The sequence below is a fragment of the Ahaetulla prasina genome, chromosome 1 (genome assembly GCF_028640845.1).
Source record: "Ahaetulla prasina isolate Xishuangbanna chromosome 1, ASM2864084v1, whole genome shotgun sequence".
NCBI lineage: Eukaryota > Metazoa > Chordata > Lepidosauria > Squamata > Colubridae > Ahaetulla > Ahaetulla prasina.
Window position 1 is genome coordinate 55,254,664 of NC_080539.1, and position 23,267 is coordinate 55,277,930.

The 23,267-nt window shown below is 40.0% G+C and overlaps 1 protein-coding gene across 9 annotated transcripts in view; it reads left to right on the forward strand.

The window, feature by feature from the left end:
• HHAT (hedgehog acyltransferase) overlaps nucleotides 1-23,267 on the forward strand; it is a 246,873-nt gene that overhangs the window by 112,991 nt on the left and 110,615 nt on the right. For all 9 annotated transcript variants that reach the window (XR_009152958.1, XM_058165305.1, XM_058165308.1 and 6 more), the window contains one exon: nucleotides 3,253-3,403. Coding sequence is in view for 8 of the 9 variants with exons in the window: in XM_058165305.1 (XP_058021288.1) it covers nucleotides 3,253-3,403 (151 nt within the window). In the remaining variant the exon portion in view is untranslated. The remainder of the gene's footprint in view (nucleotides 1-3,252; nucleotides 3,404-23,267) is intronic.

Genomic DNA, 23,267 nt, shown 5'->3' on the forward strand with positions numbered 1-23,267 from the left:
AAATGTTAACATTAAGTAAAAGTATTATTATTATTTTTTGAAAGATTACTGACTCAATGAATAGTACTTGAAAATACAATACTGCCTATCAGCTGTTCCAGGCTTCAGGGATCACCACTGCCCGTCACTGCAGTTACTGCCCATCGCTGCTGTTGCCTTTTGCCACCTCCATGCGCCCCATTTTCGGCCTCTGTGTGTCCCATTTTTGGCCCGTTCCAGGCGGCAGGGATAGGTGGCAGCAGCAATCCCTGCTGCCTGAAATGGGCCAAAAACAGGACGTGCGGAGGACGAAAATGGGGCATGCAGAGGCCAAAAACGGGATGCATGGAGGCCAAAAATGGGGCACGCAGAAGTGGCGATAGGAGTCAGCAGTGATGGGTGGCAATGGAAGCAATGTGTGGTAGCAATCCCTGCAGCCTGGAATAGCTGATAGGCAGTATTCTGGGAGGCCAATCCAACCGCCAATCAGCTGCTTGTGCTAAATCAGGCTGTGCTGAAGGTGATCAGGCTGTTTGCTGTTTGCTGTAAGGAGGTAAATTGCTGGGAGGAAGATTTTTTTCCCCTTGTTTTCTTCCCCAAAAGCTAGGTGCATCTTGTACTTCGGAGCATCTTATAGTCTGAAAAATACGGTAACTAAGAGGTTAAGGTTTTCTATATAAGTTCCATTCTGAAGAGAAGTTCTCTAAAGGCCCGACAACTCCATGGAGTTTGTCATGGAGATGAACAATTGGGCTTCCTCTGAACTTCAGAGATGGCTTGGATAATGATCCATGCCAGGAGTCTCCAACCCTGGTTCCTTTAAGACTTGTGGACTTCAACTCCCAGAGTTCCTTAGCCAGCTTTGCTAAAGGGACCAAGGTTGGAGACCCCTGATCCATGCAACCTCCTAAAGTAGCAAATAATGTTTTGTTCTTCACAAAAAAGATTTATCCACCAAAAATCAAAGCAATAATACCTGTCCAGCCCTAGCATCTGTAATAGATATTTTCTATTCCAGAATTGAAAAGACATTTGGCAATAAGAGACTTAAGTCCCAAGGCTTTCTGAGCAATTTTGGGCAGCAGCTTCCAACAGTGTGTGTTTCTTTTAGGAGTTTCTGTCTGTCTATGTGATTTCTGAGGCTTTTCTGAGTATAGACAAGAAGTCTGTAAACAAAATAAAGATTTTGGGCATGTTGCCAGAATTATCACATTTAATACATGTAAGCAATTCTCATTCATATCAAGCAGCATGTAGAATTATCTTTGGAAAGGTCTGGTTTATGAATCTCAAAAAGAAAAGCCATCTAATCATTAGAAATATTGTAAGATATTTCATTTCCATCCAATAGTGTCTGTTTCATGTATTATTCAGCCTTAAGATAAGTGTTGTATTTGCTACCATTGCCTGAAAGCATTCTGTATGCTTTTAGAAAATGAAGCCTTGGAAAATATTGGGCCTGGTAGAGGATGGGAAAGATACTACTTAAAACTGATGAGCACTATGTTAAAGAGGCTATGTACTTCCTATTCCCTGTTAGGGGTATAACAGTGCAACCAATACATCAATATTTTGGATGGCAAATAGGGTAGAACAGAATACAGTACAATACAAATCTCTATTTTCATGACCTTTACCAATAATATCAACAATATATTATAAATGCTGTAGAAAAATGCTACAGGACTGACACTCACACCTGTCATTACAATTTGTAGAATATACATGGTTGACATGTAAAGAAACACGAGTTACATTAGTCCAATTTATGTAAATAGGAGAAGGCTAACCCCAAATGTTGCTGAACTCCATTTTTTAGCTTTTGCTGTCATGAACATTGATAGATGTTGTAGACCAATTTCTCAGACTGCAGGTTACTGTCCCATGAGAATGCACTGAAAAGGGAATATAACTGAGCATTTTAAAGACTCTTACTTTCAGACATTGCAGCATTTATTCTGTCCATCCCCCTCCCTCCTGGAGTTACATATCTTTGAAGCAGCACAGTATTAAAGGCTAAAAGAAATTTAGGTGCAGAAGTAAAGCAGTATCTGTAATAACACTGAATATATGAAGTATTGACTTAATATTTAGGGCACATGAAGATTTATAGTTCTTGGAGGATAAATATTTGTCTTTCAGATCCATGTCTTGATTTACACTGAAAAGAAAATCAATATTTACTTATTATAACCATTTCAATCTAGAAATCCTAGCTATATTATGGAAGTGTGATATTCCTCTTGTATTCTTACAGTTGTTAAACTGCATAATGATGAGTAGAAATGAATAGATTAAAAAAAACCCTATTACAACTTTTGCATTGATGATTTTAAGATCATATATTGTTCCTTAAATAAAATTTCAGCCTTGTTCTAGAACAGGACTGTCAAACTGGCTGCCCACAGCACAGATGCGTCGCACACAGGCCACGCCCACCCCAGCTCCGTGAATGAGAAAAACTTCATGAAATATCATCTGACGGCAAAGTGACAGCGAGTTTGACAGCTGTGTTCTAGAAAAAGTGTTTTGAAAAAAATCAGTAACTAGGCAAATAAGGGCCGGAGCAACCATTCTATTCAAATGAAGAAATCAATTTGGAAATTTATTTTACAGTTTTCAGTTGAAAAGTACAGCGAAGTAGATGAAGAAGTCTGGGTCTTCTAGACCACAGGTCTTCAACTTTGGCAATTTTAAGCCTGGAGGACTCCAACTCTCAGAATTCCACAGCCAGCAAAGCTGAAGTCCTCCAGGCTTAAAATTGCCAAGGTTGGAGACCACTGTTCTAGACAGACTTGTGAAATGTGATTCATGTTCCCTCACTTTTTTCCCCTAAAGCTAATGGTTTGTTGTGAGTTGGCACCCTTATTTTAAAAGCCAAATGTATTATGAAATGGGCTGTAATTTTTCAAGATGCATAGTAAAAATGGCCTACATTTATCTTCATTTTATGGAAATTCTATATGTGAACCACTTCAGTTTCACTATGAATTTGCCAAATTCTTCTAAGTTGGTCCATCCTGCATCTGTCCAAGAGGTACAGTACTGATAGAAGAGAATATTTGTAGCTTAGAGTTGAACTGCGTGGTCCATGGTGCTCTCTGAGCTTGGTACTTATACTCTGTGCACATCTGATACAGGCAGAAAAAAAGACATACTGGATGCTTTAATAAAGTGCATTTGTAAAAACGCAGTAGCATATTTAGAAAAAGAGGACTGTAAATATTACAATGATATACTAAAGTAGAGCATTTTTCTCTTGCATTCTTACAGGTGGCCTTGCACTGGCCCAGGTCCTATTTTTTTATGTGAAATACCTTGTACTTTTTGGTGTTCCAGCACTTGTTGTTCGCATGGATGGACTCAAGCCTCCCGATTTACCTCGTTGTGTAAGCACCATGTACAGTTTTTCTGGAATGTGGAGGTTAGCTTTATTTGATTGTTGATGTTTATTGCGCGAGCCTTCTTTTATGAAATAGCAGTGGGGTGCTAGAGGAGTCTTTGCATATTCATTACAAATCTCTTCTGTTTTAAGAACAATTTTCTATTTAATAATCATTGTCACCTAATGCATAGAAAAATTCAAACATGCCGTTGGGATGTTCTTGACGAACTGACACTGATCTGATAATTATTCTCCTATTCAGTTCTTTCTGAAATATGATTCATTTTCCATCATTGTCCCCTTGAAAAAAGCACTTTGTCTAGAAAATTCATAAAGTCAATTAAATAACATTTTATTATGTAATTCCATAGGGACAGTACTGAGGATAATTTCTTCTGTGTCAAGTTAAAAGTAGGGCTCTACCTGAAATAAGTAACCAGAGTCATTTTGAAGGTGTAAAAATTTGGTTGATTTCAGTCCACCTTTGGGTTTCCATTGTTTTAGAAGGTTACTTTGCTATTGTGGATGACATGTATAATGATGACAATCTATTTTTGCTGTCTGGAGAAAGGGGCTAACCTATGAAGTGAACATCTGCTTAGCTATTTTGTCTTCTCTTGATAGTGTAGATTTAGCAGCAATTCCCTGGAATGCTTTATAATCACCAACAGTTTGTCAATTACACTGTCCTCCAGATGGCATCAAGCTTTCCACCATATGTGTATGATTGGTAACCTCCTTATAACGAGCCTTAAAGTGGAATTGTTTTTTAAAAAAACTGTTTTAGAACTTTGGCTGGTACAATATCAATGGTCTCCATGCAATTTGTCCATAAGGTAACGCTAAATTAACATGACAAAAATAGCTTTCATACATAAAATTAAAACCTATTTGTTCCCATGTTGATCAGTCTGGCATGTCTGGGAATCCTATAAGCAAGACAAGAACATTGTTTTATTGTTTTCTTTACTTTATACAATGTTCTTCATAATGGTCTAATCTCATTTGAAAGCTGATCCCCTATTATTTAGGGAAAATGACTTCAGTTACATAATATTTTTTATCCTGAGATCTGAAGGAAAATCCTTCAGGTCTAGAAACACTTGTTTCAAACTGATAGAAATGAAATTATACGGAAGTTATTTAAGTTTCAGAAAATAGTTGAAAGCCTTATTTTATCATTCCTTGATGGTGATGGGAAATTGTATATTGTGGCTTAGCTTTTAGGACATCATTTATTCTAAGAGAGTTTTGCTACCCTGTTTCCCCGAAAATAAGACCTCCCCGGATAATAAGCCCAATTGGGCTTTTGAACGCATGTGGTATAAGACTTCCCCAAAAATAAGCCCTCCCTGAAAATATTAAAATGCATGCGCAGTCAGTCCCTGCCATTTCCTCTGGTTAGAGTTAGGGAGACAGAGCTGGAAATCAGGTAAGATAGCAAGAGAAGCCCCAACTTGCTCTATACGCCCCAAATAATAAGACCTCCATGAAAATAAGGCTGAGCACTTATTTCGGGGTTCAAAAAAATATAAGACAGGGTCTTATTTCTGGGGAAACACGGTATTTAAGCTAATATTATCAGATTTATACATTTTATTTTATAATAACTATTATTATTTTCTTCAGGTTTGTCTTGTTTATTTTGCTTTTTTATTTATATCCAACCCTTATTATTTTTACAAATAACTCAAGATGACGAACACGTATAATACTTCTTCCTCCTTCTATTTTACCCATAACAACTCTATGAGTTGGGCTGAGAGAGAGAGGGACTGGCCCAAAATCACCCAGCTGGTTTTCATAGCTAAGGCAGAATGGTCTCCCATTTTCTAACTTAGGGCCTTAACCACCAGACCAAAATGTTACTGGTTTGAACACAAAAATGCTAAACTGACAAGATGAGAATGAGGATGAAGAGACTTGCCATCTCTTTGAGCTCTTTCTCTTGTATATTTCCTTCCCATTTTGAACAATGTACAATAATTTATTTATTGTTAATAAATTAACAATAAATAATTCTAAATCAAGCTAATGTAGATAGCTCTCTGGGTTGGGAATGTGATCTGATATTTAGCTTCCCCTTTCAGTCATCACCATCCAATGTCTAACTGTCACTGGATTTTCCTATTTGAGGATGGAATCTTCCCTCTAATCCTGGGTCTCCAAGAGTCACAAGATTGCTGCCCAAATAAGCCAGTTTTTCAAATTATGTTTGAGCATTTGATCTCTGCATCATAGGCAAGAAACTGCATGCATTCAATTCACTAGGATTCAATTCTAGTGATCTTTGCTTCATAGGCAAGAAACTGCATTCATTCAATTCACTAGGATTTAAACAAGCTTTTCAATAATTAATCAGCAATATTAAAAGCTAGTAACAAATAACTAACAGCTTTAAATAAATAACAGCTTTAATTGCAATAATACAAGGGCAACCAATAGATTTAAACTTAATGTTAACCGCTTTAATCTAGATTGCAGAAAATATGACTTCTGTAACAGAATCATCAGTGCTTGGAATACTTTACCTGACTCTGTGGTCTCTTCCCATAATCCTAAAAGCTTTAACCAAAAACTTTCAACTATGGACCTCACCCCATTCCTAAGAGGACCATAAGGGGCATGCATAAGCGCACAAACTTGCCTACCGTTCCTGTCCTATTGTTTTTCTTTTCTTCTTCCTATATATATATATGCTTATACCTCCTAACATTTACTCATATATATGTTTATATACTATATAATCTTTTTGTATGATGTTGTGACAAAATAAATAAATAAATAAATAAAAACTAATTTTCTGTGGGGCTGCATGTAGTTTATTTTATTTATTTATTTATTTTATTAAATTTTTATACCGCCCTTCTCCCGAAGGACTCAGGGCGGTGTACAGCCAAAATAAAATACAGGATATATACAATTAAAAAGAATTTAAAATAAAACTATTACTAAACGGCTGATAATTAAAATAGATTTAAAAATTTAAAATATTAATAAAACCCCAATTTAAAATCAACTATTTATGCCAGTCCTGCTTGAATAAATAAATATGTTTTTAGCTCACGACGAAAGGTCCGAAGATCAGGCACTTGACATAGGCCGGGGGGAGTTGATTCCAGAGCGTCGATGCTCCCACAGAGAAGGCCCTACTCCTGGGGGCCGCCAGCCGACATTGTTTGGCGGACGGCACCCTGAGGAGGCCCTCTCTGTGAGAGCGTACGGGTCGGTGGGAGGCATAAGGTAACAGCAGGCGGTCTCGTAAGTACCCGGGTCCTAAGCCATGGAGCGCTTTAAAGGTGGTAACCAGAATCTTGAAGCGCACCCGAAAGATTACAGGAAGCCAGTGCAGACTACGGAGCAGTGGTGTTACGTGGGAGCCACGAGTGGCTCCCATTACTACTCGTGCAGCTGCATTCTGGACTAACTGCAGCCTCCAGGTGCACCTCAAGGGCAGCCCCATGTAGAGAGCATTGCAATAATCCAGCCGAGACGTAACCAGAGCGTGAGTGACTGTGCATAAGGCATCCCGGTCAAGGAAGGGACGCAACTGGCGGACCAAGCGAACTTGGTAAAAGGCCCTCCTGGAGACGGCCGCCAGATGTTCATCAAAGGACAGCCGACCATCCAGGAGGACGCCCAAGTTGCGAACCACCTCCTTTGGGGCCACTAACTCACCCCCAACAGTCAGCTGCGGATGCAGCTGACTGTACCGGGGTGCCGGCATCCACAGCCACTCCATCTTGGAGGGATTGAGCTTGAGTCTGTTTCTCCCCATCCAGACCCGTACAGCTTCCAGGCACCGGGACAGCACTTCGACCGCTTCGTTGGGGTGGTCCGGGGTGGAAAAGTACAGCTGAGTATCATCAGTGTACAGATGATAACTCACCCCGAAACCACTGATGACCTCACCCAGTGGCTTCATATAGATGTTGAACAGGGTAGGCGAGAGAATCGACCCCTGAGGTACTCCACAAGTGAGGCACCTCGAGGACGACCTCTGCCCCCCTGTCAACACCGTCTGCGACCGGTCGGAGAGATAGGAGGAGAACCACCGATAAACGGTGCCTCCCACTCCCAATCCCTCCAACCGGCGCAGCAGGATACCATGGTCGATGGTATCAAAAGCCGCTGAGAGATCTAATAGGACCAAGGCAGAGGAACAACCTCTGTCCCTGGCCCTCCAGAGGTCATCCACCAAAGCGACCAAAGCTGTCTCCGTGCTGTAACCGGGTTGGAAGCTGGACTGGAACGGGTCTAGATAGTTCTGATTTAGAAAGAGATGCTACCTGACAGGGATGTGCAATGGAAAGACACAGATGTTTTAAGGGTTGCAGAGAAGTAGTGCATTTAGATTCCTGTATCTGTTTTTGAATTAATTTTGAAGCACTGCACAGCCCTGCTAATAAGATGATTAATGCTTCCAAATGTAAATGTAAATTATCAAACCTGGGAGGAGGATCCTTATCCTCAAAAATAAATATACTGCCTCAGCCCTAGGAAAACCATTTCTGAAATCTTGGCAAGAAAACTGCAAGGAGCAGTCTATGTCAGCAGTGTCAAACTTGATTTCATTGAGGGGCTGCATCAAGGTTGTGTTTGTCACTCAGTTTCACTCATGTCAGGGGGGTGCCCTTGGTGGCCTGAGCACTCAGCCAGCGAAAACAGGTTCCCGAGCTTCATTTTTGGCTGCAATGGCCTCTTGCAACCCTCTGCTAGCAAAAATGGAGCTTGGGAGAGCTGCATGCGCCCCTTGTGAGTTTCATTTTCAGCTGCGATGGCCTCCTGCAACCCTCTGCCAGTGAAAACGGAGCTTGGGAGGGCTGCACGTGGCTTTTGTGAGCTTCATTTTTGCTGGCAGAAGTACCACAGACTGTTCCTTTGCTGTTTCCAGGGCGGCTCCATGGGCACCCCTAGTCTAGGTGGTCACCATGAATCAATAATTAACACAGAGAAGTTAAAACACAGATTAAAATTAAGAGTATATAATGTACAAATATAAATTAAGAATATATTTAAAAAGTCATTTAACAGTTACCAAAGTTCAAGAGTGGTTTACAGCTGATTACTAAAAGATCAGTTATAGAAATAGTTCTTAACAATTTCAGTAACAACCTACACGTTCATGGGAAATGACAAGCAGAAGCATCTTCAAAAGAGCTTCTTGTACAGAACAATAACTGTACAAATACATAACACACTGTAGGTTGTTCTGTAGGGGTAACAAAAGAAAACACTATATCTCTAGGATCTGTTCAACTCTTTGCTCCCAACAGCATTTTGGATAGCCTGCGAGCACATCATGTTCAGCCTTGATTATCATCTAGTCCCATGATGGTGAACCTATGGCACGTGTGCCACAGGTGGCACACAAAATCATATCTGTTGGCATGTGAGCATTGCCCTAGCTCAGCTCCAACATGCATGCACATGTCAACCAGCTGATTTTCAGGCCTTCCAGACCCACCGGAAGTGGTGAAACGGGCTATTTACAGCCTCTGGAGGGCCTCCATGGGGTGGGAAGGCCTTTTTGCCCTCCCCAGGCTCCAAGAAAGCCTCTGGAGCCTGGGGAGGGTGAAAAATGGGCCTACCAGGCCCACCGGGCCATTGTGTGCCAAAAGGTGGGGGACCACGGGGTGTGTGTGTCACATGCGCATACGCATAGGGGCGGGGTGCATTGAATTATAGGTGTGGGCATGCACACACACAATCCCCTCGTGCTTCCCCCGCTTTTAGCATGCAACGGCAAGTGATGGTTAGTGATGGCAAAAAGGTTAGCCATCACTGATCTAGTCTGTTGTGGTACCTAATATGAACTGAGACAGGAAGGGGCCTACCAGGCCCACTGGGCCATTGTGTGCCAAAAGGGGGAGACCACGGGGGGGGTGTCACATGCGCATACACATAGGGGTGGGAGGGAGGGAGGAAGGGAGGGAGGGAGGAAGGAAGGAAGGAAAGAAGGCTTAATTGAGCTGTGGGAGTTTAGATGCTGATCATAAAAAGTAATGAGCATGTTTGTAGATTTAAAATAAATCACAAGTAGTTTCCATGAAAATATGAAATATTTCATATTTCCATCTATTGCAAGTGGAAAGTTATTGAGTGATTCAAAATGATGCTGTTTCAAATAATTAATGTAAATTCACTGTCTTGAGTTATTTATATAAAATAATAAAAGCAGAATATAAATAAATAAAAACAAGGTTGCTAATGTAATAAAATGTGATTTTTGGGGGGAGGGATGGGGCATGACTATGTGTCACTACTGAAAAATATTTATAATAACATGCAGTCATTTCTCCCAACTTGACATCAAGTTGGTTGGGAATATTGGAACCTTTATTCCCGCACATCTGCAGATGCCAGATTGAGGAAAGCAGATTTACAGCTTTGCCGATTTTAGTCAGCGATGAATTCATTGATAGTTAGACTTTTGAGAGTGAGATAGCAAAAAGAGTTTTTAAAAGCCATGACACTATCCTTTCTGAGATTGGAAAGATTTTTTTTTCTGTTTCATGCTTGGAATTAGGCTAGACTGAGCATTGGAGCTTCATGAAAGGATTTCAAGCTGCTTTACTTCTTTTTCGGTAAAGCCTGGGGACAAGCCGTTTTTATTCCACAGAGGCATGGTAGTGGGTGTGGGAGGGTGCCATTTCCTTTCTGAGCTTAGATCATCCTTTTCTGTTTCCTTTTGTAACCATAGTAAAGATGATATTGATGTTTTTTCCTGGGTTCAACTTCTCAATTTCTGCATCTTTCAGAAGATTATCTTTTGTCATCCCACCCCATTATTTCCTCCTATCAATCTATAAAAAAGGGGGAGAGTTTGAGGGGGGAAATGTCTGATTGCAGAATGTTGGTAGTTTTTGCATGTATCTCTCAAAACTAACAATGATGGTGGAATTTAGCAGCTCCAGAAGGTTAAACAATAATGAGCCCAAACAATGTGGTATTGTTTCTATTTCCCTTTAAGATTATTATGGGAAAACTAAGGAAATTTGTTTTCACCCTTTCATTTTTGCTTTTTTCTTTCTTTTTTAAGAAACACATGAAGTAATACATTCTGGAAGACAGAGTAATTAGAGTTCCTAACAATGTTCCCATTTGAATTAAATTCTCCTTTATGACATTCTCAGTTATATTTGTGTAATTATTTCAGCGGAAAGTAATTTCTACCAATCTTTCCTTTGATTGCTCAATAACTAATTGAACTCAGTCCATGAATAGATTAAATCTTGCACTCGTTTCTCATGACCATGAGGGTTTTTTTGTCCCCTTTGTAGCATCCCAATTGGAAATTGCCATCCTGTAGACATAAATTTATTTGGAATGATACACATCAAAAGAAATTTTGAGCTGATAGTGGATGATTTATTTAATTATTTATTTGCATGCTTGTAGGGTTAGTAAAACCGGTATTTGAGCATGAAAGATAGTTTCAAAATGTGACAAGCAAAATTATGAAGCATTTAGCTACTGTTGTGACTCCGGCCCCCCAGCCTCTCCACATGGAGGAGGAGGACTCGGAGAGTGAGGGAGAGGAGCCAACAAGGCCTCCCTCTCCAGGTCCCTCCTTCCTGGCAATGCCTCATATGCCGGCGGAAGGCCAGGAAGAAGGTGTGTCTGAGCTTCTACAGATAGAGGTCGAGGAGAATCAATCCTGGATAGACCCTAGGCACTGTCGGCAAGAGAGGCGTGCGCAGCAGAGGAAGAGGTGTGGCAGGCCCAGAGAGTGCTGAGTCACTGAGCCACACCCCACAGGGGATAAAAGCGGGTGGGGTTGCCATCTGGCCCTTGTATTTATTTATTTATTTATTTATTGTTTGAATTTATATACCGCCCTATCTCCCAAAGGACTCAGGGCGGTTCACAGGCATATAAAAACATCAATATACAAATTAAAACAATCATTAAAAAACTTATTCTACTGCCCAATTAATTAAAAGTAAAAAATATAGATATTAAAATCAATTTAAAAACCCCTCTAAATTTAAAATCTAAAAAACTAAGCCAGTCCTGCACAGATGAATAAATGAGTCTTGAGCTCGCGACGGAAGGTTCGAAGGTCCGGAAGTTGACGGAGTCCTGGGGGGAGTTCGTTCCAGAGGGCGGGGGCCCCCACAGAGAAGGCCCTTCCCCTGGGCGTCGCCAGACGACACTGCCTAGCTGACGGCACCCTGAGGGGTCCCTCTCTGTGAGGGCGCACGGGTCGGTGAGAGGTATCTGGTCGCAGTAGGCGGTCCCAGAATAACCCGGCCCTATGCCATGGAGCGCTTTAAAGGTGGTCACCAAAACCTTGAAGCGCACCCGGAAAGCCACAGGTAGCCAGTGCAGACCGCGCAGGATAGGTGTTATACGGGAGCCACGAGGGGCTCCATCTATCACCCGCGCAGCCGCATTCTGGACTAACTGTAGCCTCCGGATGCCCTTCAAGGGGAGCCCCATGTAGAGAGCGTTACAGTAATCCAGGCGAGACGTCACGAGGGCGTGAGTGACCGTGCATAGGGCCTCCCGGTCCAGAAAGGGGCGCAACTGGCGCACCAGGCGAACCTGGTAGAACGCTCTCCTGGAGACGGCTGTCAAATGATCTTCTAGAGACAGCCGTTCATCCAGGAGGACGCCTAAGTTGCGCACCCTCTCCATCGGGGCCAATGACTCGCCACCGATGGTCAGCTGCGGATTTAGCTGACTGTACCGGGACGCCGGCATCCACAACCACTCTGTCTTGGAGGGATTGAGCTTGAGCCTGTTTCTCCCCATCCAGACCCGTACGGCCTCCAGACACCGGGACAGCACTTCGATGGCTTCGTTGGGGTGGTCCGGTGTGGAAAAGTACAGCTGGGTGTCATCCGCGTACAGCTGGTACCTCACACCGAACCCACTGATGATCTCACCCAGCGGCTTCATATAGATGTTGAACAGAAGGGGCGAGAGGATCGATCCCTGCGGCACCCCACAAGTGAGGCGCCTCGGGGCCGACCTGTGATGGACAAAAGCTACTAAGGGTGAACTGCATCGTGTGAGCTTCAGAAAGTTTTTGGATTTAAGGTTTGGATTTTCGTGAGTAACTCGACCATTCTGTAGACTCCTGGTTGCTCCAGCGACGGACTGTAACACGCTGACTCTTGATAAGAACTTGGCAGGCACTTGGGGAATCGCTGCTAGAACTTTCCTCTGCCAAAGGGAACCAGGCCAACTTATAAATAAATTGCTGGCAGACGTTCTTTGACACGTGTGTTTTCTTAGGTGAGGTGGAGGGGACAGAACAGCTACAGAGAAATCAATCAATCTATCTTTCTGTCTGTCTATCTATCTATCTATCTATCTATCTATCTATCTATCTATCTATCTATCTCCTTTCTTTCTCATCATTCTCATCATCATTCATCATCATCATCATCTCTCTCTCTCATCTGAAAGCAACTAGAGACAGAAAGTAGTTTTAACAGTGTTTTAAACAATCAGTTCATAAAGATTTCTTTAGATTAAAACAGTCAAAAGAATATTAGAACTTCATCTCTGCCCACAAACTTTGAATATTCTCTCCTCCCCAGATTTGCCACCCCATTTTTGACTACCCAAATTGGGTACAGATTTGTCACATACTAATATAATGCTATTTTTTTTCTGATTGTTTTTCAGCTATTCTCATTCAGTTTGATAGGAAAAATGCTTTCATTGTTTTCTTATAGGAAAAGCTGAGAAAGTTCTCCTTTACACACCAAGAACATATTGGTGTGTAAAGCCCTTGTCTTGTGCTATCATTTCACCAATTTGCAACTTACTTATTTGAAATAAGTATAAGTGCAATCCTATTGTTTTCATGGAATTTGGGAAAGTTTAGGGTTGTGAAACTAAATGGCTAGATTGCAGAACTCAAGAAACAAAATATTCCAAGGCGAGTAAATGGAGGTACAGATTTGGGGAAGATAGGAAAGATTTCCTATGAGATGTTGTATTGATATAGTTGTAGTTTAATATACCTCTTTGGGTATCCCTGTTTGTCCCCACAATGGCTAATTCTGAGTTTGAAAAACTGCTATGATGGGGAATATCTCCCAGCTCCAGAGCCCCAGCAGTTTCTTTTATAATTCCTATCCTATCCCCTTCTCCCAAAAACCCCAACCCTTCAGCCATTCTGCTGCTAACTCTCTCACTAGTGTGGGCCAATTTGTAACCTTCCCAGCTAACTTCTGAGAAGCAAAATCAATGGGGGATATCAGATTCATTTAACAATTACATGTTTCACTTAATAAATGGCAGTGATTCACTTAACAACTGTGGCAGAAAACGTCATAAAATGGGGTGCAACTCACTTAACAACTCACTTAACAACAACTTAGCATAACAGAGCAAAATTTGGGGCTCAACTGTGGCCATAAGTCGATGAGTTTCTCTATAATGTTTGCTAAGTGCCACATGCAATCAACCTGACCAACACATACCAAATTCAAGCTAATTACTACGGTACATTTCCATTCTACCTATAATACAGGAATCTTCCCAGTGTGGCAGCTTTTCCTTGGATACAATTAGATAAGGTTCCAAGGAACTTAAGAAAGAAAGTTGTGTAGCCCTTTTGTGGTTGTGCAGTGACTCCAGGCTGAATCCGTGCTTGATCCCTCCTCCCTGCCAGGCTGGGTGTTTTCCAACAACACGTGACTGAAACAGGGAAAGAGACTGCAAAGATCATTGATTGTTGCCATTATAGGCAAATAAAGTTTTCTCATATAGCTATCCCAGCATTAACTCTTGGTCTGGTATACATTACTATGAGGATCCCCAAATCTGGACCTAAATGCACATATTTCTGACATATTGGTCAGAAAATTAATGTATTGCATTAATTTATTATTGCCATTTTTGTGAATGGGCATTAACCACGATAGTCATTAATCAAGGATACAGAGTCTATAATACCCACGAAAACTATTACTAAGCCAACTTATTTGCATTTGTACAATCTTTATAATACAAGTAGGCCTCAACTTACAACCATATGACGACCATATGAAATTACAATGGCAGTGAAAAAAATGATTTATGACTGTTTTTCAAACTTAAGACTGCTGCAGCATTCCCATAGTCAGGTGATCAAAATTCGGATGCAAGTGGTATATATTTATGATGGTTACAATGTCCTGGGGTCACGGGATTATTTTTTGAGAACTTCTGACAAGCAAAGTCAATGGGGAAGCTAGATTCCCTTAATGACCATGTTACTAACTTAACAATTGTGGCAAGAAGGTCATCAAATGGGACAAAATTCAATTAATAACTTGTTTCGCAATGGAAATTTGGGGCTCAATTGTGTTCATAGATTGAGGACTACCTGTAGTAGGAGCATTTTTTTGATTCATAGCAGAGTATATACCCAGAGAGCTTTGTATTATTTGCCGGTAAAATAAAGTCCAGTCCAGTACATATGCAAATCTTTATTAATAATTGTATTCCATAAGCCACAGGAACTCTACCTCTAAGAATCCTTTTTTAAAAAAGAAACAGTCATACCTGATGGGTAGACTTGGAGACATAGCTGTGAATGGAATTCTTCTGTTTGGCCATGTTAATAGTTGTTTTGCTTTCAACACTCCACTCACTCCTCCCCTGTTTTCCCAAAAATAAGACATCCCCTGATAATAAGCCCAATTGGGCTTTTGAGCGCATGCGCTAAAATAAGCCTCCTCCTGAAAATAAGCCCTCCCTGAAAATATTTAGCCGCAGAGCTGGAAATCAGGTAAGAGGGCAAGAGGAGCCCCATCTTGTTCCACGCGCCCCAAAATAATACCTCCCTGAACGTATCTTTTTTCTGAAGTACCTTGATGAACGTATCTTTTCTTTTATGTACACTGAGAGCATATGCACCAAGACAAATTCCTTGTGTGTCCAATCACACTTGGCCAATAAAATTCTATTCTATTCTATTCTATTCTGAAAATAAGGCCAAGTGTTTATTTCAGGGTTCAAAAAATATAAGACAGGGTCTTATTTTTGGGGAAACACGGTATATTGCCCCCTTCAGTCCTAAACAACAGCAGCTGAAATGTGACTGGTCTCTATTACTGTCCTGACTGGAATAACTACATTTTTTTAAAAAAAAAAGAGCAAACAAATCAGTTAAGTCACAAACCACAGAACAAAAGGCATTGTCCTATTCTTAGACCAATGGGATGCCACTTGGAACACTTCAAACTTGGTCATTTCAGGTCAAAATATTTATGCATCTCCGTGAGGTAAAAAAAACAACAACAGGCATTTTCACAAGGGAAAGCAGAGGATAATGTTCTTCATAGTATCAAGCAAGCAATTTGTTTGGGGAAAGTTTATTGCCTACATTGTTGATAGCCTCTATCTTTCTAACTTTTTCTCCCCAGGGACCGTCCCTGCCACTAAATGATAACAGTCTTCGCTTTTCTATGGAATTTTCAGTATTCATGTTCTGGCAGTTAACTCATATGTATTTATTTTTCTCATTTACTATAGTACGGCGTATCTGAAAAGAACAATTAAATATTAGCGGTACATATGAAACCTGTGTCGTATGTTTCTGTATTATGAAAGTCAGGCAGGAGCAGAAATTCCCCAGGGCTTCTGGTGAATTATGGGTCAATTTCAATTATCTAAAAATCTTACTGAGCTTGCCCTCCACATCCCTTGAGTTATGACTCCTTCATGCCTTTACAGTTAAAATAATGAATCACAGTTACCCATGGGAGGGAGACAGGGAGGGGGAGAGAGGGGGGGGAGGGGGAGATTATTTCTTCTCTGCCTTCTATAGGAATGTTATCATCTTACGTTGAAATGCAGAAACGGTAAAATATATATTGAAAGCGTCAAAGTCAGGCTGTGCAGTGCTTTGGATTTAGTTGAGAAGAGGGGCTTCAGAATGTGTAGGTTCATGAACACAACAGCTTTCTAATTCAATAAAGCTCCTGTTTCCATCTGTGTGGATGCAGCAGACAGCTATCCATTGCAGCTCTGCAGTCCTAGAAGAGTTGTAGTTTTAATAACCTGTAGACCGGAGCAGTATTTTTATTTCTGCATTCCCAGAACTGCCTCTTGTCAAGTGAATCTGAGCAACAGCAGTGAGTAGCAGGCTGTTTTAATAGGGCCTGGCAGAAAGCTGTCTTGTGCTGTCGATTCAGGGGTCTTCTCTGGAGATTATGCCTAGTTTATGCAGTTATTTTATTTCTTTGCAACAGAAAAAAATATGCTAGTAAATGTACAGAGCAGTAAATGTATTATTTTCAACCATAGTCTAGAAGGAAGACACCATACCAGGTATGTGATTTTAGCATAAAAGCACATGGTACGCACTCAGCTGCAAGAAAATGATTCAAGGCAGGCCTAACTACTAAGAGCAATCACCCATCGGTCACTCCAAAAAGAAGTTGATAGAAGATAGGGGAATACATCATATTGGAGTGCAGTGATTACCTGTACAGCAGCATTTTTCCTCATCCAATTTTCTATGGAAAATCCTCTTCCAAATCTCGAGGTGGAGTTGGGTGTTGTGAGAAGGGAGAGGAGAATTGTGTGTCTTTCAGAACTATATGTACAAAGCTTCCTATGTTGGAATGCTGAAGAGCTTGGTTAAATTTGGGGTCCATTAGCTCTCTTCGACTCTGAATTCCAGGGTCAATGTGAAAGAGACGTTGTCTTTATTGTGTTAGTTTATAGCGTCCAACTACATGGCAGTACTCAGCTTTCTGACATCAGCCAAGATCAACTAAGCAGGATTGAACCTGGCGAATACTTCTTTGAGGAAACAGCAGAGCTGTACAATGGATGAATAATTGAAACAAGCAAAAGAAGGTTGCTGTGGCAAGATAATTTTGGTTTGTTGATAAGAAAACATATGGACCTGTTTGTAAAATCACTAGGAATTAAGTTTGGTTCAAAAGGAGGCTCTATGCCGATTTCTTGTTATTGTTGTTACTTTTATTATAACATGATCCTGTTTATGTCTCCACAAGCTTGGTGTAATCCTATTAATATGTTGGGAATGCAGACTTGGTAATGAATTTCAGGCTTCGGTTTAAGCACAAGTACTGATTAACATGTTATTCAAATGTCTGGAAGCAAAAAGGTGTTTCTGAAAAGTCACACACATTGATTTGACCATAGGTCATACAAATCAGAATAGAAGAATAAAGGGATCAATAGGCTATCACAGATGCAAAATTCAATTATAACACTAAGATACCCTTTAGCCTGACTGTGTATAAATCCCCAGATTCCACATTTCCAATATCATTATAATGTAATAAAGATAGCCTAGTTATGTAGGAAACAGATTTGTGCATTAGTATGAACAGATTTGTGCATTAGTATTGAACTGTCATAAACCTCTAAAAAAATCAACTACGCAACGGAGAGTAATGGTTAAACCTGTGGCAGTTATAGTAGCTCTGGACTATTTTGCTCTGTCTTCAGAATAGAAAGTTAAGATGAACTAATTTTGACCATCCTTCCCCACTGTGTAGAAAATCCGGGAGGAAGGTGCAGACTCCTAACAACCTTCAGATATGTATTAAAAAAAATATGAAGCTGATGCTCCATAGATCAATATGCCTATGTTGTTGAAGTCTGCAACATCCCTCCCAAATGATTTTGGGAAATCTCTGCTGATTGATCCAGATAAGAACAAGGCTTTTTGCTCATATGGAATTCCTACTTTCCTTCCAAAACTGAAGACATTAAATGTAATCTTGCTGGTATTAGTCCTCTCCTCAAACTGACTTTGTCCACTTCCTTCAAACAGAGTTATGGAACTACTCTAAATTTAAGGAGCTTTAATCATGGTATATTTTTGTGGTTTGGGGCAAAGTAATTTTGCATTAAAATATCCTGGATCTGAGTTTTGATTTCATATTTGGCATTAATCCTATCCAAATATGCAAAATATTACAGCAATTTTTTTTGCAGCAACAGCATTATGTACCTGGTATGGTTTTCATGCAAACTCAGAATGAATTGATCTTGTAGTTTCCTGGCAGGAAGGTGACATTCAGGCATCCCATTTCAGCAAGTTGGAAACTGTTAGTAAAAGATGGACTGATAAATTGGTATCATTTTGTAATCCTGAGAAACAAGCAAGGTATACTTGGGTGTTCCCAGAATTAATCTTACAGTATATTTCTGAGCACTGTTGAGGTTCCTTTATTTGTAATTCATACAATAATTGAAATCAACATCTGTTAGCTTGATAACAGAGGTAATTTACCTTTTCATTAATTAGTTGAGCATCTCTTCTGCCTTTAGTCTGACTGCTTTTATACATTATTAGACAGAAAACATTGTTCCTAAATATCTATATTCCTTAACTTGTTCAATGGCATTTTTGCCAGTATGTCATCCCTCATCCTCGGTGCCTTTCCAAAACCAATGATTTTTTAAAAAATGGTTGGTTGCACAGAAATTATCCAAACTATCTAATAGCTTTTTCAATCTTAGCTGGGTTGGATACAAAAATCTTCTTATTTGCATATGTTAAAAGAGCAGGCTGAATGGTGCTGGGGGAACTGCTTTTATCATTAGTGCAAAATTTGAACAAAATAGGACCATATACAGTATAGCCTTGTGTGTCTCCCCAGGATGTACTTATGGATTCAGATAAAATTAAGCTAGAACCAGTTTAACTTTTAATGAAGTACCCTATTTGTATTTAATGCTCTGATCCTATTTCAAACTTTTTCCATAGCAAATCTTGATTAATAGAATGGAAAGACTGCCTTCAGGTCAGTGACTATAGCATACACTCTGCCTTTTTCATAGTTTATGTATTTCATCATTTGTATATTTACATACTGAATGATCAAAAACAAATCCATTATCAGTCATGGGATAACCTTTCCTAAACTCAGCATGTTCTTCCAGAAAACCTACCACTTTGATTTCCTAAGTCTTCAGTTTAGCTATCAGGAATCTAGGATACATTTTTGCCACAGTAAAAGTGATAGGTCTATAATTTGAAGGCAGTGACTTATCACCTTTAAAAAAAATTAAGATGCTGCTTCAGGGCTCAGTTTTCTCTTCCCTCCTCTTCCCTCTATTCCTCCCTTCCTATCCCACATCTATATGATATCACTAGGTGAGGTCTCTTCATAGTTTAGGTGAGGTAACACCAATATTTGGATGATACCCAGTTTTATATTTCCATCCTGGGCTGCCTGAGTGATGATGTGGATGTTCTGTCACAGTGGCTGTAAGCCTGAGGGGATGGATGGGGTGCAACAGGCTGCAGCTCAACCTAAACAAAACTGAGTTGCTTTTGGTGTTTGGATCTCCCGGTGCTGGCAGTTTTCTACCTTTGGCTCTGAATGGGGTGGCATTGCCTCAGGCAGACCTGGTGTACAATCCAATTCCTCTTGGACTCATGATTCCTGCCAGAACAGCAGGTGGCAGCCATGGCTAGGAGAGCCTTTAAACAACTTAGGGTTGTGTGTCAATTGTGCTCATTCCTGGACCAGGAGGCCTGGCTCACTTTCACTCATGCCCTCGTGACCTCCCATCTGAATTACTGCAACAGGTTCTACATGGGTCTGTCCTTGGAGAACATTCAGAAGCTTCAACTAATGCAAAATGTAGCCACAAGAATAGTAGATGATGTCAGTTACTTGGCTTATGTAACAACTGCAACTGCATCAGTTGTCAATGTGCTTTGAGTGCAATTTAAAGTGCTGATTGTCACCTTGAAAGCCCTTCATGGCTTGGGTTATCTGAGAGATTGTCTTGTTGTTTCTACTCCCATCTGATCTGGTCCAGCAGGATGGGCATGCTCTAGAATAGAAATAAAACCAGAATTACTGATAAAATTAACAAGTATATCTGCTTTTTTTTAATAAGTAAAGCTTAAAATAGAAATCCAGAATAGGCATAAAGAGGAGTTCCTGGCTTTTCCTGGTGAAGATCCCACTTCACCTTTGAGTGGTATATGAAGCACATCTTTCATATATAATGAATAGAGTGAGTTAAGTATTTAATTTGATTTCATTTACATTTATATGCAAACACGATTAAATATCATTAATCTTCATGTCATGAACCTGAGCGCTTCCCTGTTCTTCATATTAAAAATTATATCAGTAATGACTTGTAAAGATTTCTGAGGATCCCAGCCAAGTTATTTTTGGAAGGGGACGACACACATTTAATCCTTGGAATTCAGTTTGTACTCCTCTAATAGGAAATCTATACATTAAATAAAGCAATCTTTCAGCATTCTTTAATATTGAAAAGTTCTGTTTAATCTGTCTTAAAATACAATAGTTTGAAATCAAATAACTCAGGGCAGACAGCAACCACATGAAAGGGAGGGGGAGAGAGGAAAACACTTCACCGTGTTGCTTTTGCAAACAGATTTTAAGTGGGAAGAAGGCAATAAAGGAGTTACAGCAAATCCAAGGCTCCTGCAGAAATATATGCTTGAGGTCTTCTACCAAGAATAGGACGGCTAAGCTTTCTGGAATTGCCAGGGCTTGAGTGGCCCCTTGATACAATTCCTTTCTACTAGCAGTGCAAAATCTTTGCCTTCATTCTGATCAGTGGACATAGAATACGGTTGCTCAATCTTAGATGAAAGCCCAAACTGATTCAGAGTCAACCGGTGAAATTTATAATTAAGTAAAAACAATTAAGTAAAGCCTGCTGTGCTTTGATTCCATCTTCCACATCTTCCTCTATTTCATTTGGCAAGTATGTGCTTTGGTGAGTAAGGACCCCCCCAGATTCCCATTCTCTGCCTTTGATGGGCGTTTCACATTGAGCTGCTACCATGAAAGGCTAGAGATAGGAAGGAAGCATTGAAAGTGGGTGTTCAGATGTAATCATATTGGCCATTTATTTGTTTTGGTTTGTGTTTTCAAAATGTTTAATGGGGGAAAGCTGAAATGCTGGCCCTTTGTTTTGTTTTTTCTTTTATTTCTTCACATCCTGTACATAAACTGTTTCAACTCCTACCCTCAAAACGATGCTATAGAGCACTGCACACCAGAACAACTAAACACCAGAACATTTTTTTCCCGAACGCCATCACTCTGCTAAACAAACAATTCCCTCAACACTGTTGAACTGTTTACTAAATCTGCACTACTGTTAATCTTCTCATCGTTCCCATCACCCATCTCCTTCCACTTATGACTGTGTGACTGTAATTTTGTTGCTTGTATTCTTACTATTTTGTATTGATATAGATTGGTTCCTGATTGCTTATTTGTAGCCTATGACTATCATTAAGTGTTGTATCATTAAGTGTAAAATTTATACCCTATGACTCTCATTAACTGTTGTAAGTGTTGTATCATTAAGTGTAAAATTTATACCCTATGACTCTCATTAACTGTTGTAAGTGTTGTACCTTGATGAAGATATATTTTCTTTTATGCATATGCACCAAGACAAATTCCTTGTGTGTCCAATCACACTTGGCCAATAAAGAATTCTATTCTATTCTATTCTATTCTATTCTATTCTATTCTATTCTATTCTATTCTATTCTATTCTATTCTATTCTATTCTATTTTAATGGGGAGACATTGACAAGTGTTCTGTCCAAGTTTTTCCTTGTAGAAGAACTGTAAGACTCTGGTCTCTGCTTAATTTTAAGTTCAGTGGAAGATGGTGTAATGCTGTCCACTTTTTTGTTTTTTTAAAAAATGCATGAGCTTGACAAGAGTTCTGCCAAGTGCCTTGGAGCTGAAGTGACTGGAAGAACTATAAAATTGATATACTTTATTTTCCTCGCCACCAGTGCTCAAAAACATGCTTACAAAAGGGAAAATAATTGGCATTGGCTTTTCTGGCAAGAGTAGTGGAGGAAGAAGCAAGAAAGCTATCAATCAAGAGTTATGGGACCAAACTATCAGGCCATCGCTGAAGCCAAAGTGGACGAAGGCATTAAAAGTTAGAAAAGGATTTCTTCAGGCACATTCATTTCCACCCAGTTTATGCATGGGACACAAGCAGCAAAGACTGCATTGAGGAAAAGCCTTTAGCTCCAATGCATTAGTTGACTGGTTCAATTATTTTTTTAATAATATGTTTATTAAAAGTTATTGTTAACATTGATAAAAAAATACTAATGCAAACTGAAAAAGGAACAGGGCACAGAAAAAAAGAAGAAGAAAATATTTTCTAAAGAACAAGAAAAGAAATATATAAAGAAACAACTTCCCTCTTGTTCCAACAAATTTAAGTGTTCTTATTTAATTGTAAACTTTAGTTCCTTCTAGTTCCCACTTGTGTGCAACCTCCAAACTCCCATTCTATCCTGTTCAAAAGAAAAGCATTTCAAAGCACAAGGAGATGAAAATATATTCCTCTACTTTCTTATATACTGAACTGAGCTAGCGTGAGAGAGAGAAGAAAGGAAATAGATTTACAAATCAAGATATGCAATTCATTACTGGCATGAAATCAGCCATTTTTTCATCAGTAAATCATATTTAAGCAAGTTTTGGCTTGGTGCAACGTGTGAATGAGATTAATTGTTGAATAAAAATGCTCTCTTTGTTTATTTGTGCAAATGTGTGCAGGAGTGAGAAAGAGCACAAATATTGAGAGCCTGCCCTGCCCACTTGCCTACAGCCAGTGAATATAGTCTACAACCTGATACCCTCTGCCCTTATCTCTATGTAAAAAGACATTCATACTTTGCAAAAAAATGGAAGCCAACATCATACTTGTGCTGATCTTTCATTGATATGCAATTTATGGTTCTAAGTGATTTGTTTCTACCTGTGGTTAACCTTTTCTCTGCCCTGCCTGTGCTCCCTAATATCTAACAAACAATGATTCTTTCACCTCTGAGACATTGTTCAGCCACCGAAGTCTGAAAGCAGTGAAGGGTCAGACAAGCTGACATTCTTTTCTTTTCCTCTGTGTGTGCCAGCTTCTGAAGAGC